Source organism: Harpia harpyja, chromosome 18, assembly GCF_026419915.1.
Source record: "Harpia harpyja isolate bHarHar1 chromosome 18, bHarHar1 primary haplotype, whole genome shotgun sequence".
Taxonomy (NCBI): Eukaryota; Metazoa; Chordata; class Aves; order Accipitriformes; family Accipitridae; genus Harpia; species Harpia harpyja.
The window spans coordinates 8,488,349-8,504,723 of record NC_068957.1 but is presented as its reverse complement, the minus strand read 5'-3'; the positions used below and the strand labels follow the sequence as shown (position 1 = coordinate 8,504,723).

The 16,375-nt window shown below is 41.3% G+C and overlaps 1 protein-coding gene across 3 annotated transcripts in view; it reads right to left on the bottom strand.

The window, feature by feature from the left end:
• Nucleotides 1-6,149: 6,149 nt before the first annotated feature.
• The window catches only part of IL1RAPL2 (interleukin 1 receptor accessory protein like 2), a 402,879-nt gene continuing 392,653 nt past the window's right edge, over nucleotides 6,150-16,375 (bottom strand). For all 3 annotated transcript variants that reach the window (XM_052813838.1, XM_052813840.1, XM_052813839.1), the window contains one exon: nucleotides 6,150-9,531. In XM_052813838.1, coding sequence (XP_052669798.1) covers nucleotides 8,834-9,531 — 698 coding nt within the window. In that variant the 3' untranslated portion in view covers nucleotides 6,150-8,833. The remainder of the gene's footprint in view (nucleotides 9,532-16,375) is intronic.

Sequence of the window (16,375 nt, the reverse complement as noted above, 5' to 3'; positions counted from 1 at the left end):
AAGGAAAAATGATTAGCAGCTCAAAGGTTACATTGCTGTATTTTGCAAGAGAAGCCCTTGTCATGGGCTGCCTCTGTTTTGCTGACTGTGGATGCGACGCCACGATGCTCGGCTGCCCGCGGGGCACCGGGGTACTCTGCCTATTGGGCTGTGCTGCTCCAGCTCTCGGTCCTGGTGCTCGTGGTGCAGTGTTGGAGATTTCCACTGCTGCCCTGCAGACGCACGTCCTCTCCTTCTCCCACGGACGGCAGCACCCAGACCTCGCAAGTGGTGCCCAGACCTTGCAAGCGGCCACCAAAGGCCTTATCTCCCACTTAATCTGTATGACTGTGACCGGCTTTATACTGCACAGAAAACACTCCCTGCTACAGGCAGTGCTATTTCTATACCGTCTCCAGGGACTTCAGTATCTTAAAGAGAAGCAAGATGATAAGTTTATAAGTTAACGGTTTAAGAAAGGATTTAAAACAGATTGCCGAATTAATGACTACTGTTATTGTTTCCTTTATTAGCTCCTTATTAGCCTGTTTCCTGGGGGCAGAGCTGTTTGGATAGGATTTACCTCTCTTTGGACCCTGGGGAGCTCAGGATTGGGTACCATAAATAGTTCTGGAAGGCCTCTCGTGGCTCTCTGAGCAGGCTGCAGTGACCACAAGATGCTGATGCCATTGTGTCCAAGCAGTGCCCATGCCCTACACATCCCCACCAGCATGGCCATGACTTCTAGGCAGGTAGTGGTGGGCTCCAGCCCCTTACACACACAGCTCCTGCCCCTCTTTACCCCAAATTGCCACTCCGTAGCACCTCTTGGATACACTCACCCAGCCCGACTGCCTCTGCCACGTCACTCTTCTTACAGGGCACTCATGCTTGTATTTCACAGCCGGGGGAGTCTGCCAAGGACAAGCCAGGTCTATCAAGTTCATGAACGTCCTCCTTTATTTTGCTGTCTCGGGCTCCTCTCTTTTGTTCCACAATAAAGGGGCTGCTTTGAATTGTCTGTGCACCAAGATATACCTATACCTGCATTGGTCTAGGCATTTTGCAAGGAGAAGTTGTTCAGAAGCGTAACCGAAAACTTCTGGCCCTGGATTGAAGCCTTCCTCGCAGACTGGCACTGTCATATCACAGATGCTTACTCTGTTCATTATGTTGATGGGTGTTAGCAATGAAGTTTGAACTTTGTTCAGATTTTCCCTGAGTTTGGCAGTGTAAGAGCCAGAGCTCTGACATGGGTTCAGGCTGGTTGTTAGGTACAAATTATCTGTCAGTCCAATTTTTTTCCCCCGCTGCCTCCTTTTGCCAATAATTTGCTACAGCGCAGAGATTTCCTGTCATCTCATCTTGTCAGTTTGCATCCTTCCAAAGTCACGTCACTGCCGATGATTAGCTTCTGTCTTTTCACCTCTCTGCAGCGAGCTGCTGATCCCACAGGGAAGTGTCATAATTTGCTCTGGGGGAGCTCTCCTGTGCCCCCCCCAGAACAGCCACGGTGCAACCCACTTAGGGAACATTCAGAGGTTGTTCACGCAGACTGGAACAATCTTTTTCTGTTGGTCAAGATGATGCGGCCACAGAGCCAGGCTAAGGCAATCCGCTGTGAAGTTCCCAGTCTGGTTCAGGAAATATTATCTACTGGTCAGAGCTCTGGACTGGGAGACTGTGGGCATGGCCCCAGCTCTGCCTTTGGTTTTCGGTAGGATCTTGGGCAAAATGGATCCTAACCCTGTTTTTCATTTTCTAAAGGGAGGATGAAAACATTTCCCCAGCGGAGTTAGGTGTTAGATTAATTGTTTCATGATCATAAAGCCTTTGATATCCTTTAATCAAAGAGCTGTTACGGGTTTTAAAGGCTGTTATAATTTGTGGAATAGACGTCAATTTTCTGTGCGCAGTCTACACAGAATATGGAGTCTCTAATGTTATTTGGGGACTAAGTATTAAATGTTCCCTTTTAGGTGCTGACAGAAGTTACCTTTAAGCCACACACACACACTGATTAGAGTATATTGTACTTTAAAAGCTTCTTCACATCTCATTAGACCTTCTCTTCTTGAGTCACCTCATAAGAGGCTAATTTACATTAAGTCTAGGCCATGTCAGGGTCTGGATTTATCACGAAAATATGTCTTGGTAGTAAAAGCAAAGCCCCTTGTGCTCTCTGCATGAGAATCACTAATTCTGTCCTCCACATCATAAATCCCAGGGCATGCTCTGAATCCCAAATAATTTGGGTTTCGAAAGAAATGAGGTGCACAATTCTTCCTTTGACAATTTTCATTTCCACCTTGGCTTGCCTACATTTCTCCATTAAAAGAGGGCACCGGAGGATTTGCAAATCCCCCTATACGGTATGAGCACAATCTGAACTGGTGCTATATTCTCTAGGCATTGCCCCGCCAAATACTCGAGCCCACCCTGCCATGCGTGACCATGGTGGGTACCCCACTGTGCTCAAATTTAACCCCGTTGGTCTACTAGCTCCGATGGGTTCAGCAGTAGCTGTTGGTGCTCTCACTCCAGCAAACCACTTTGCATGCCCATAGAGGAAACTTGCAGCCAGGAAAACATTTACCACCCACTGCTGTGCACAAAGGAATTATTTTACAGTCTTAAAAGAAATTGCAAAACTCATCTAGTATGAAATACATTGTTTTGTCTTTGTGTTTGTCCTGAAGAGAAGAAAGCTCTTAAAACCTTGTAAAGCCAATTACGCTCTATCAAAATGAATTAGAGGAGTTGTTTATAGAATACCTACCGTGAGAATCTGGCTCAGCTTGACAAACTGTATTTTTATTATTATTATTTATTTGCTTTACTGCTTGGTCTGTAGCTGTACAATGATATTGCAATGAAGAGAAAATGCTGACAGGTCATGTTCTGCTTCTATTGGCAGTGCTACTGTTTTATATTTAAATGACAAATATCCTGGCAAAGCTCGTTAACTTTTACTTTATGTTTCCTTTTTTTCAGACATTGTTTTATACGTCTGTGGAGCAGCCATATTAACCTCTGCATTTCTCCAGTGGCATTGAAATGATCAAATAGCTTCTTGTGGTAAGCATTGCAAAGCCGTCCTTCCTTCACCATCGCAAACACTTCGCCTCATTTCTTTAGGGAAGCAAAGTACATTTCAGAACATTGCTCTTGTGTTTGCAAGAATGCGATGTGCCATTACTTTCCATTTTCAAATTTTGCTTTCTTCCTGTAACAAAGTATTCAAAAATCCTGTACTTTCAACATTTGCTGTGCTAACTACTGCCGAAATGGAACTGTTTTAATACTATTATTTATGAAATTTCAAAAGCTTAAATACTTTCAAGACCATGGAGGAAGGTACTTTTATGTATTTTTCATTATTTTATAAGCAGATAGACCAATACTGATTACGTTAAATGAACATCATCATAATGTTCAGGTACCCGTTTTCCTCCTGACCTGCGCGATGAAGGGCCCGTTGGCTCACTGCCGCCACTGTGCAGCTCTTCCAGCTCTGCTGCTCAGAGCAGTCATTATTTCTCACAGTCCTCCCTAACTAATGTTGGTAATACAAGAACTGAGGACCAGGACTAATTCCTATGGACTTTTGATAAGATCTGACTCCTGTGTGGCTTAATTGCTTTGGAAAAACCGGCTCTGGCCGTGATTGCACTGCTCAGCAGACTGCAAGAGTGAGACCCCCGGGGATGGTACCAATGCAAACTGATAGAGCACCCAGCAACTGCACGTTGCAAGAGCTGCAGAACTGCTGTTGGGACAGTCCTAAACAGTAACGTTTAGTACCCGCTTTCCTCCTGACTCTGGACCACGCTTATTGGAAATGTGTATCTGGTAGAACGGGGCAATCGCAAAAGTGAGCAGTTTGGTTTGCTGAAATGCCAGAGCCAGTTGTACTCTCCAGTGATGGGATCCATGGCACTGCAGAAACCAGTTACCTCATCCACCTCACCAGAGGTGATCTAGTAAAACTTCTGGCATTACATGCGAGTTTTGAACCCACAGGACCAGCAGAAAGCATGAATTCTTTCTTTGTGGGGAATTTCTGAAAACGTAAAGCAGCAGCTTTTTTTTTGTTTTTTTTTCCTGTGGAAGAAACCAAGAAAGTTTCCCATCCAACAGGAAACTGAAATTTAATCTTAAAATTATCAAGACAAGGGCTCTGAAGCAAATGAGCTGGCAAGAAATGGTATTTTTCTGGGGAACTTTGCCCAGCATCCATTGAATAGTGGACAAACATGATGCATTCATGCAAGAGCTGTCATTGTGCTGTACTGAATCAGTGTTTCTGCCTGGAAAACCCTTGGACTCTGATTCCTCTCTTCTTCCTCTCCCTTCTACATACTCCCCACTTATTTCCTAGTGTCCCAGTAACTTTGCAGTCCCAGCATGAAACCTCAAAGGGTGCACAAAAGAAGGGTGCACAAGAGAAGATGCGCCAAATGCTGCATGGAGGTAGAGGTTTCTTGCAGATAGTTTTTCCAACCAAGCCATCCCATGGCCGCTGCCCATGCGGTAAGCTCCCAGTTGCCCAACTGGGACACAATGAAAAAAGCCATTGTTGTCCCGTTTACCACTGAGTTCCCAGGGAGATGTCACTGCCAGGCTAGCAAGCACTGAAGACTTTCTCTCTTGTAACCAGGACTGAGACCTGACAGCTGTTCTGCCATAACACTCACATCTATTCAGAGACTGAAATCAGAAAAGCTGCTCTGAGGCTCTCCATAAGGGCACAATTCTGAAGGCTGCTAAATGCTGTGATTTCTGGCACTGAACTACTCTTCCAGGCCCCTCCTCAGTAAAGTATTTCTCACTGAATTAAGGGGAATTTAAGTATGTGCTTATGCATTTGGATGAACAGAGAAAGCCTGTTGAATCGAAAGGAACTACTGAGAGCAGACTAGAAGCCCTTAAAAACCACGGGTTTTTTTTTTCCTAAAAGTATCTGTTATTTATTCCCAAGTCCTTATCTTGTTTATAACAAAGAATGAACAAAATTCCTTTCCCAAGGCTGAATAGTCCTGGAGCATATCCGCACCAAACAGGGACAAAAATAAGCTTGATTTTAGGCAGATTAAATAAGCAAATGCTTCTTAGTCTCTTGACTTTTTTCTCTCTTGACTTCTTTCTCTCCCTTTTGTCTTTTTTATTCCTCTGTACACAGTAAACCTAAGGTTTTATGGCCTTATCCAAAGTCTGCTGAATTTGATGGAACTCTTTCTGCTGGCTTGAATGGGTTTTGGAGCAGACCGGTAGGCAAAGTATGACAATATCTTTACACAAGTTTCCCACCACTGTCTAGAGAAAGGAATATTCATTATTAAAACACTGGTCCAGCACACAGCCCCCAGGAACTGTCAATATTCACTCTACTTTGTTACTTAATTTAAAATTACCCTGTTTTCTCTCTGAACTTTCTTTAGGAACATAAAATCTATAGAGGCTGAATAGGTTTCCAATTTCTAGCTCATTTTATATACAACCTTCAAACCATAATTGCTTCTGAAGCACATCACACACAAAGGTAAGTATACAAACAGTAGTTTTCCAAACATTATAATAAACCATCTTTAAAATGAACATGCCCCAAGTCAGAAGCCCGACGTGGTTGCAATAAGGGTGTTTGCTGCTGGTGATTTTGTCGCTGGGGAAGGCACAGTCCGACAAGCCGGGGGTGGCGAGGGCTGCACAGTCGCACAAGCGAGATGCAGCACCAAGCACTGTCAGGGTAGTGCCCTGGCCTCTTCCCGATAAATCCAGCTGAATAAGTACGCGGCTTTGGTGAGACAGAGGAACGCAAAATGCCCTTATGCCCTTCTATTTCAGCTAATGAAGTTCACATGAATGAGCTAGAACATTTTTGCCACCAAGGCCCTGATCCAGCTGTCACTGCCACCACGAGGGACCCCACTGGAGGGTTGTTACAGAGGTGATTTTCACCGTGGGACAAGCTCCCGGTCCCTGTGCCACCCAAGTCTCACCGGTGGATGCATTTCACTGTTTGACAGTATTTTTTCCAGACCCTTGAGTGCTACCTACGGAAACACTTGGCCTCTAGCACGTCATACTGGTATTACATGAAACTGAGTCAATGAGAGGCCTCCTGAGCTCAGGTCCCCATCCCCATACTAAAAGCAGAGGGGTACAGGTGGTTCTGATTCATGTATATATTGTCGTAGTACTCAATACACACTTTGAAATCTTAAAGCAGATTGTGACTTGTCATCTATAACTAAAAGATATCGATACACAGACACACAATGTGCTTTTGCAAAATGACAGAAAAACTGTTCTTTTCATGTTACCTCAATGCAAACATGACTGCATTTTGCTTTTGAATAGCTACTGCTCTAAGAGACATATTATCATCAGGTAAATGAATTTGCTACCCATATTTAGTCATTGTAAATAAAAGAAGCAGACCAACCTGCATATGTTTTTTTTTTCTTTTTTTGGAGTTTGCATGCTTAATACAGAACTAGTAGGTTTAAAATCTCACTGAACATTCTATGTGAATTAACCAGATTCTAGAGTAATGTGGAAAGGAAAATAATGAAAAGTACAGCTTTTCATTTAAATATATGCAGCTCTTTTCATGCAGGGTTTTCTTTTAGGTTTTTTTCCTTTTTTCAAATTACACTTTGCATTAAAGAACATAGCCAGTGTAAACAGTCTGTAACACTTGTAAAACAGTGCAAATTTTGTAAATTTCTGGGAGGCTGAAATACATATATTTATAATGGAGGTAAAATCACTTTCTTTCTCAGTAGAAAAATACGTATATTAAACACCTATATGTTCGGAACTTAACTTCACAAAAGAGCAAGTTATAGTCCTATAGTGTGTAATAAATTAATATATTTTCTAGATTTCCATTTTCGGTGTTAGTGTCAAATGCATAATAATGCTAGAAAAAACAAGAGAAACATGTATTATTTTGAATCTAATGAAAACCTTACAGATAATAACTGGTGTAAGAGGGCACAGAATAAAAAACTGGGGAAAGAAGCAATGGAAAAATACTGACCTCTATGAATTATTGCACATTTGAGATGATTCTCATGGCCTTTGGGCCAATTCTGGATACTTTTAAGTCTTAGGTCAGTGTTTGTTTCCATTTGACTGTAGGGTACAATTTAGGAACCACTGCAAAATGTCAAGGATTTACTGAACTTGTTTGCTGATGAAACCACAGGCAGCTGAGTGCAGAGTGCTAACTTTTATTCATGCAATCAAAGAGAACAACGCTAAAAAACATACCGAAATACAGGCAAGGTTGCTTGCCATAAAAATATTTCTGGGAGCTTGCTCCAGCAGATCTTATTGAGACAAAACTCTCACATCTACTGTGTTTTCATTGAAGCCGTGCCAAAAACTGCAAAACCGGCTTCCGCCTTCATTATTTGGAGCTTTTTCTTTGAATACTGTTGTCTCCATGGTCTGACTCTGCAACCCTTAATCAACTGAGTATGGAAATCTCCACGAAACATACTGGTCCAAAGAAAACTCAACTCGCTGAGTAGTAATGCCTGATGCTGAGTACCTGTATAACACTTCTCATCCACAAGCAGCAAGAATGCCTTCCATGAAAGATAAATGACGGTATCCTATTTGACTGATGGGAACACTCTCATAAGTGAGAAATGCAAGATCTTACCAGCTGCTTAAAAATATTACTAGTATTTTCACTAGTTGCACAGAGAGCAGAAATATTCCTGCTTCGGCCGTATTTAAAAGGTACATAAATTGACAGGTAGATAAACAGAGAGAGAACTGTCTCAGGTGATTATCACTGCAGTTGAAGTCAGACTACTAGTAAACCTGAATAATTTAGCACTTCATCTCTGAATATTGCTGTAGTAATTATTTTCTATTGCTGATGTTCTCACAAAAAGGTTAATTTCAAATTGTAACTACTGATTTTGGAAAAAAAATCCTATGTAAAATTACATTGCCTTTACTACAAATCTTAAAAGAGCTCAAGAGATCTTAAGAAATTTCAAATTAATGAATTGACCGACAGACAGATAAATTTATACTTAAACTGTTTAAAAAAATTCATTAAAAATCTGCAAAAAATTGTGAAATAATCTATAATCGACAGAAAAATTGTTTAAAATCCTCCTAAACATCTTCCAATATTCTAGTAAGTTGTTTAATAAAACCACATTGCTAACCATTGACTAGGAATACAACATGCCTCGATAATAAAATGAAGAGATGCTGATGTGAGCAGGTGATTTATTCTGCAGTAACTGTTACTATGCACTTTATTGATCAAGCTTCATTTGCATTGTTTCAGCTGGTCATCTTCTAAAATGTACTTGCGAGACAATGTTACCGGGAAGGTTTCCTCCTCCTTCCTTTTGAGAATGATCCACCCCTTGTGGTCTGTGCAGGAGATAATCATTTTCGTAGCACGATTAGAATTTCAAACTGTACTGAAGTCTATATGAAAAACCCAACAACTTCCATGTATTTCAAATACTATTACTTAAATATGTATGGATGTTGGAGATCATATACAGTGACCTTTTATCCATCCCAGATTGTAAACCTACTGTAAAATGATGGGATGTGTTTTTTCTACCCCCCCTCCTTTTTAAAGAAGCATTAAAACTGTACATTAAAAGACAGGAAGGACATTACTGAGTTACAAAAGAATGCCCCCTTTGTCAATAATTTGTAAATGTAAACAAAAAAGTTCAAGTAGAAAAGCAAACAAGTGTGCTGCTGCTTCGAATATGTTTTCTCACCCCATGGGGTTAGGGCAAAGTTCTTTAAAAATGTGTCTTCATGGCGGTCATGAAGCATCTCAAAAGAGTCCTGATGTTCACTACCAAATATCACTGGTGAAGCTAAGCTCCTTTGCTGATAAAGGTAGCAATGGGTTGTTCCTGTGAAACTCTTGGGGATCCTTCATGGTATTGTTAAGAGGTAGCTGTCCATTTAGTAGTGTCAAAGGTATGTTACAGTATGTGTGATGGTTGCTTATGGAAGCTATTGGCAATGTTGCTGCTGACACATCGTATTCATATCCTCTGCAATAATGTCTCATTTGCACAGAGTCTGCTTGATGGTAATCAGTTAAATCAGCCCGCGATTCTACCAACGTGGCAGAAGTGCCCGTGACGGCAAGAGAAGGTACGGTCTGGAGGTCTCCAAAAAGGCCCTGCTCTGCAGAATCCAGGACCTGATGCCGAGACACCACCTCCTTTTTCTTCCCTGGCATTTCAAAGACTAGGCGCTTCCAAAACTTAGAATTCAGTTTGCTGCTTTTTGGTCCTTTCCACTTGACCACTGAGAGAAGTTTGATAGTGTGCTTTAAAGATTCCACTTCGTGATAATTCACTTTCCCTTTTAATTCAGTACACTCAATCAAAATAACTTTGATTTCTCCACTGACTAGCATGTTATGGAGTCTGTTTTCCATCTCAAAAATACTCCATCCTCTCCTGAGAACATAGTCTGGAGTTAACACGATAATGAGTCTTCTGCTTTGTTCAACACATCTCGTGAGATCTTCAATGTAGGCTACAAATTATAGAAAGAGAGAAAGAGTAAAGAATAAAGAAGTCTATTGTATCAAAGCATTAGGCTTGCAATCAAGTATAACAAAATCCTACACCTTACTGATCCGCACCATTTAAGACAAGGGGCATTTCACAATATAGTCCAACAAAAATAGGATAGTGTATCACAACATATTTCCATTTATGGAGTACATATAGAAAACTCCTTAGTAACACCCTCCATCCTTTACTGGTTTTCCCTGTTCATCTCAACAGAATGACATTTACATGATATCCACACTGTGTAGATGCATTAGTGACTAAAAATACACAGTTCACTTACTGAAAAAATGTAGGTCAAGATCAATGTAACGTTTGTGTAAATTTTAACATTAACGCTGGTTATGATTAACATCGCATTGAGGGAAGCACACTCTGGGAAGCAGTTCTTGTGTTTTGGATGCAAGGACATGAGGGTGCTGCAGGGTGTATGAACTGTAACTTGCAAAAGCTCAAAAAGAAATCAACCCTCATCACATGCAGAACTTGTGCTATTGCATAGAAGCATCACGGTAGTAGCTCTTTCTTCTTTAGGTATTGACCACAAAAGCACAATAACAATTCTTTGTGGCCCAATGGTCTGTTTTAGTATCACAAACCTGTGCTTCTATGTACCCCAAGGTATTAACAGAAACTTCACAAGTGACAGGAACAAATGGAAAATTTAAACATATTGGAGGTATTTATTTGTTGAGACATCAGTGACAAAGAAAATAGTATTCTTCTTTTATTCATGCATGCCAAGTAGTTGCAAATGATCAGTGCAAGCAGAAATGCCAGGCCCATCATTAGCTCCATGATGTCAGCTTATTGAACTACGAAATATTCTTTAAGTTGGACTTGGATCCCTGAGTTTCACTTGTCCCAGGGATGGCAGGGAAGAGAAGCCAATTACACCGGTCTGACATGGAACAGGATGGGAAAGAGATCTACTTACAGACCTGATCCAAAACCCATTCAAATGAACAGATTTCAATAAATTTCAATGGGTTTTGGGTCAAGACCAGAAAAATGAAATCACTTGAAAAAAACCCACTAAGGTCAGAAGTGTTCACTGGTTGCATAGCATTATGATTGCAAGCTTAGAGACAGGATATAATTTTATTTTTTTTTTAAACTACATAAACCTCTTGACCATGCTACTCAGAATGTGCCGCCTGACAACAGAGGAGAAGCATGTGTTATAAATGAAGACTTGGACACAAGAGCTGCACAGAACAGATCTTTACTCAGCACAGGGCAGGGCCTCTCTTACACACACTGCCCTCTAGCAGGAACAACAATTACAAATAACATCATTAATCAACATCTGTTACTGCAAGACTAATTTTTATAGTCCCAGGCACCATACCACAGCATGCTTATTCACACCACTTCCAGTAAAGTAAATAGCTACAAAATAGGCCAACAGGAACATTCTAAAATAGCTTATTTTCATGAGACTGAAGGCATAGTTAGCATCAAATCTGCCTTTACCAATGTTTTATTTCACCACTTAGCAGCAAGAAGAATTTCTTTCACAAATGGAAAAAAGAGGCAATTGCAAACATCCCACAGACACACAAAAATTTAAGACATACACATACATTACAAATGTCTATGCAACAATCCTGACTTTTAGTTAATGTTTTATGACTCTTTAATCATGCAGCATTTACAGTTTGGTTGTTGGTTTTTTTTCTTAAAATATTTTATGAGGAAAACCCCCACATTGCTCTGTGTAAAATAGTTACTCATTAATGAAAAAAATTCAACATTAAAATCCATGGGAGAGGCAGCGGAGAGGGGAGAGAATCGGCAACAATGAGAAAATGATAAGCAGAACTGGTGAAACAAAACTTAAGGAAAGGTAGAAATGTTCAATACAATGGAAAGAGATTATCCCAATGTATCAACAGCTCAGACTCTTCATTTTCTTCCTTTCTTTCTGCTCCCAAAAAGAAAGAATTTAGGTGGGAAGCTTCATCATTAGAGGTTGAATCTGCAAGATACAGTAAAACAACAAACTATCATGCATCTTTCCTGAGACATATTCATCCCTCCTTCAAACAACTCAGAACACTGCTATGTACAAGACAATTCTCTGCAGGACACAATACCGGTCAGTAGGTCAGTACCACATATCCAGGTTAGTGCTAAGCACAGCCGTGCGTATCCTATATGCATCCAATTAAAAAAAACCAAAACCAACAAAAAAAAAATCACTCCACTTCCATCTCTTCAAATATCCAGCAGCAATAATTTCAATAGCAACAACCCAGCAATAATCCATTATACCATCTCAATCAAAAACTCACCAGACTTTGCTTTAGTCAAACAGGGAATGAGGTGGGAAGAAGACAGGAAAAATTCCCTATTTTCTCAGATGGATACTTCTCCCCTCTGTGCCTCTCCCATATTTTGGCATGCCCACCTTACTTACTGGATATTGCAACAAGTTAGAGCTCTCTCTACAGATGACTAAACAGACACCTTCACAAATGACCACTAGGTGCTCCTTCAAATTCCAAGTTTGCAGCTGGTTCACCGATAGACATGGCCAATGTACAGGGGTCTGTTGGTGCACTGAGGATAAAATACACTGTATTATAGGAAACTGGAAACCCAAATGAAAAGGCAAACGCATTTTCCAGCCATCTGGTCCAGAAGTACTTAGTACTCCCAGTAACTTCAGGTTGGAACTGCTACTAAAGGTAGGTGACAACTTCCCCGGAGCACGTGGTTCCATTGGGTGCACTCTACAATATGTCCAACGTGCACAACTTAAACATTTCCGCAAGAAAAGCATAGGGGGACAGATTATTGTCTGTGGAAATTCAAGCTTTATTTTTTCCAGTGGTACCAGACTGACTGCATAAACGTGTGAGCTGCTAAATCACCTGCTCTCCTTTCACTTCACAATTTGAGACTGCTCAAAATACCACAGGTTCCGTTGTCTGTCTTAAGTGTTCAATCCACTAGAAGATACTAAATCCAAGCAATGTATATTGCAATGTAGGATCGAGAAAGGGTTGTTTTCACCTTTCCAATGAGCTAAGAAGTAACTGGCAGGCAATGGCTCTGTTTCACTTCCAAGAAAAAAAACTGAGCAGGGATTTCAGGAATGACATCGCCAACTAGGATCAACTGCAAGATTCCAGACCAACGTATTTCCATCAGATAAGTATCATTTTGCTGAAACCTCACTTTCACTGCAGGAGGTGTCAACTTCAGTGACATTTCATTGTGAGGGGAGAAAAAAATCATCTTGACAAAATCAATATGGAATTATTAATTTTTAATTCCCAAAGATTGTATTTTATCATAAACTAGAACGTAAAAATGTCAGCATTAGAATTAACCCCCTTGTTTTTATTGAAAAAGAACATTTTAAATTTTGATCCCTTTCCCCCCCCTTGAAACACCATTTTGCAATATGGCAAAAAAACTGTTTTCAAAATGTTAGCATTTCGCATAGGTCAAAAAAAATAGAATTATGAGTAGCTCTATCAGTAACTTACTTGCATCATGTCCAATGCAATGCCCAAGGAGGTATGGACAGCAAGAACTTTTAGACCCATAAACAAACATAGGTTTTGCATGGTTGCCCTTTAGTAATGAAGACAGATCACCTGAGACCAAGTATGCGCTCACCGAACACTGTCAATGTGTAATGATGCCAAACTGTAGTTTGAAGCACTGAAGAAGTCCAAGACACGCATCCCATTTGCAATTAAAACATGCATAACTGCCTATTGAATCTTGAATGAGCTACACTAACCACAGCCTGGAAGGAAACCCAGACAACCTAATATGCAAGTGGACTAAGAGCAAGGAATTAACGAACACCATGAACACAGAGTTGCTTACACAAAGAAATAACTGACTAACCATATTCAGACGATTTGCAGAAGCAGTTCAGGGAGAGGGAAAGAACACCAGAAATCATATAAATTCCTACAGATATTTTTGGGAAGCATGGTCTGCAGCACCACAAGAACCAAAGAGTATCTACCATCAACCCCATACTGGCTGGTTCCTGGCACTCTGAAAATAACCAGCCTTTCTGTGCTTGGCAGTGTGACTATCACTTGAGAAAGTTATTTATAGAAGAATATTTCAGTCCTGGTTTCCTAACAGAAGAGTTCCCAAACCCTAACTCTGATTACTTTATTATAACAAAAATGATTGCATGTCTTGCTTTTCCTATTTATTAAATATCTGTTTCTTCTGTTAGCTCAGACCAGAACAGCAATGCAGCTGGAACTGCTGAAACAGAGCAGAGTGATGGCCTCTGCCCAGAGAGAGCCCAATCCCAGTATAAGCTGAGGGACAGCTGATGAGTTCAACATAAAGAAACAAGTAATGCAGATCAGCATGACACACTGCTCTCCCAGCATACCACTCCCTTAGCCATTGTCAGACTTTCTGTATTTGACATGGCAAATGAAGGAGGGATTAAGAAGGAAAGGATGGCAGCTCTAGGGATGCCTCCTTGGAGACTAAAGTGTCTGAAGTGGGTGAATTTGGTGAAATTGTTTTGGCGATAGATGTTGGAATCAAAATTCTGGATATTTAGAAACAAGGATTCATAGACTCATACAGGTTAGAAGGGGGCTCTGGAGGTCTCCAGGTCAATACCCTGCCCAAAGCAGGACCAGCTAAGATTGCTCAGGGCCTTATCCAGTACAGTTTTGAAGACCTCCAAGGTTGGAGGTTTCTTTTCAGTGTCTCTGGGTTCTGTTCCAGTGTCTGACCACCATCACAGTGAGGAAAATTTTCCAAATGTTTAAATGGAATTTTCAGTGTTGCAACTCATACCTGTGGCCTCTTGTTCAACAACGGTGTACCTCTGAGAAGAGTCTGTCTCCACCTTTGTGCTTTCCACTGGAAAGATGACAATAAGATTCCTCCTTGGCTTTGTCTTTGTTGGCCTTTACTTCAAGAAATACAGTTCTTTTGGGCTCTCCTCTTATACTGTGGGCTCCAGCTCCTTGACCACCTCGGTGGCCTTCAATGGGCTGTTACAGGGTAGCCAGCCTTTCTGGCTTTTGTTCATATTTCTTCCACTTTCAACTGTTATTCCTCTGTATCCCTGCTACCCCTGCCCATGCCTGGCATTAAGTGTAAGATTCATACAGAACAGACAACCAGGGACTTCTGAAAGGAGTTTGTGGAGCTGGATACTCTATCTCCATTTCACATAAATGGTGTCCCATACCTAATTAAGGCTCCTTGGGAACCCCAGGCACACAGTCCAGCTGGGTTTTCTTCACCCAGGAGCCCAGGAAGCTGGAATTCACCAGGCAAAAACCACACAGATGGGCAGACAAAACTACAAAGTGCCAGAACTGCAATATTGACTGTTGGGTGCATTTTATCACATGCCTTACGCGCTCTCCTGTTGTGCTGACAACCTCTTATTTTTCCGGTAAAAGCAAAGATTTTTATTCCATCACTGTTGTTCTTTTCAGTGCCTGATCTCTATACCCTGGGCTGAGCCGGAGCGAATTGCTGGTGTTTTTTCAATCCTGTCAAGATCAAATGCACATATGCTTAGAGAGCAACTAGACAGTGCTCTAATAGATTTATATTGCTGGTATTAAAAATCCAACTCGACAGTTTTGACCTCTTCACTTTCACAGTTGAAAATAATTTGCAGAAACCATGTGAGAAAAATATCTTCCTCTGATGTAGTCCCAATTTCAGAAGAGTCAAGCGCAAACAGATCTTTCTGTAGACACATCATCCTTAGCAAGACAGAAAATGGCTCAGGTAAAAACATAACTACTCTGATTTCTGCCCCCCGCAACTATTCAGTCTCCTCAGGTATCCTAATGCTGAATTAAAAGGCTCACAGGACTTAAGAGTGCTTGCTGTGGGAAAGGGTTTGTTAAAAAAGCCCTGAAACTAATAGGGTGGAAAAAATGATAACTGCTAAGAAACTTTAGTAACAACTGCAACTGTATCTTAGGGCTCACGATCTCCTTATACAGGCTAACATGTTCAGTTATGCCTTAGCTACCTAGGCAGAAAGATATATGTGCTGTCAGCTTTGACAGAATGAAGAACACTTACTCTGTTAAGACCAAAGAATATTCTTTAAAAAAGAATAGCTGCTATAGTACTTCCTATAACACGCAACTCAAATCCTGGGTTACAAACTTGGCCTTGCTGCTTACACAGCACACCTTGCTAGCCACCGTGTGGCGGGCATCACCGAGGCCCTTGGCATCATCCTTCACGGTGGTTCTCCCACTAGGACAAAATGCTCCACTGGGATAACATCTGTATCCCGGCAGGGCACAGAAACCAACACCTACTGCAAAGCACGACTCAGCCCCATCTGACCTGAACTCTGGATGCCAGGGATCTGCTTCCCAACAGTAAAGAGGTGGCCTCAGTCCCCACAGCCATCACCCCTGTCCTCCTAGGGACAGCAACAGTCGCCCCATGGGCATCCCTGAAACAGATGGTCCTCAGCACAGAGCTGAAACGCAGAGCTCAGCTATGCAGCGCGACAGAGCTCACTGCTGGGTATACGCATCCCAACTAAGGCACATCTGGCTGTAATCTCTCCCTCGGCTGCACAGGGACATGCAGAGCCTATCATAGCTTTTCCCCAGAGGTTAGAGATGAACCAGCTGGACAAAAACATAATCAAACTTGTCCCAGAATTTTTCTGAAGTCAGCTTTTCAGTTTGTTCACAGAAGTGTGCAAGAAAGTTAATGAAATACTATTTAACAAATCTATATTTTGCTTGCTCTCAAATCCAAGTAGTAGCTGTATGTGTTGCTTCATGCCAGGAAGGAAGCGCAATAATGCA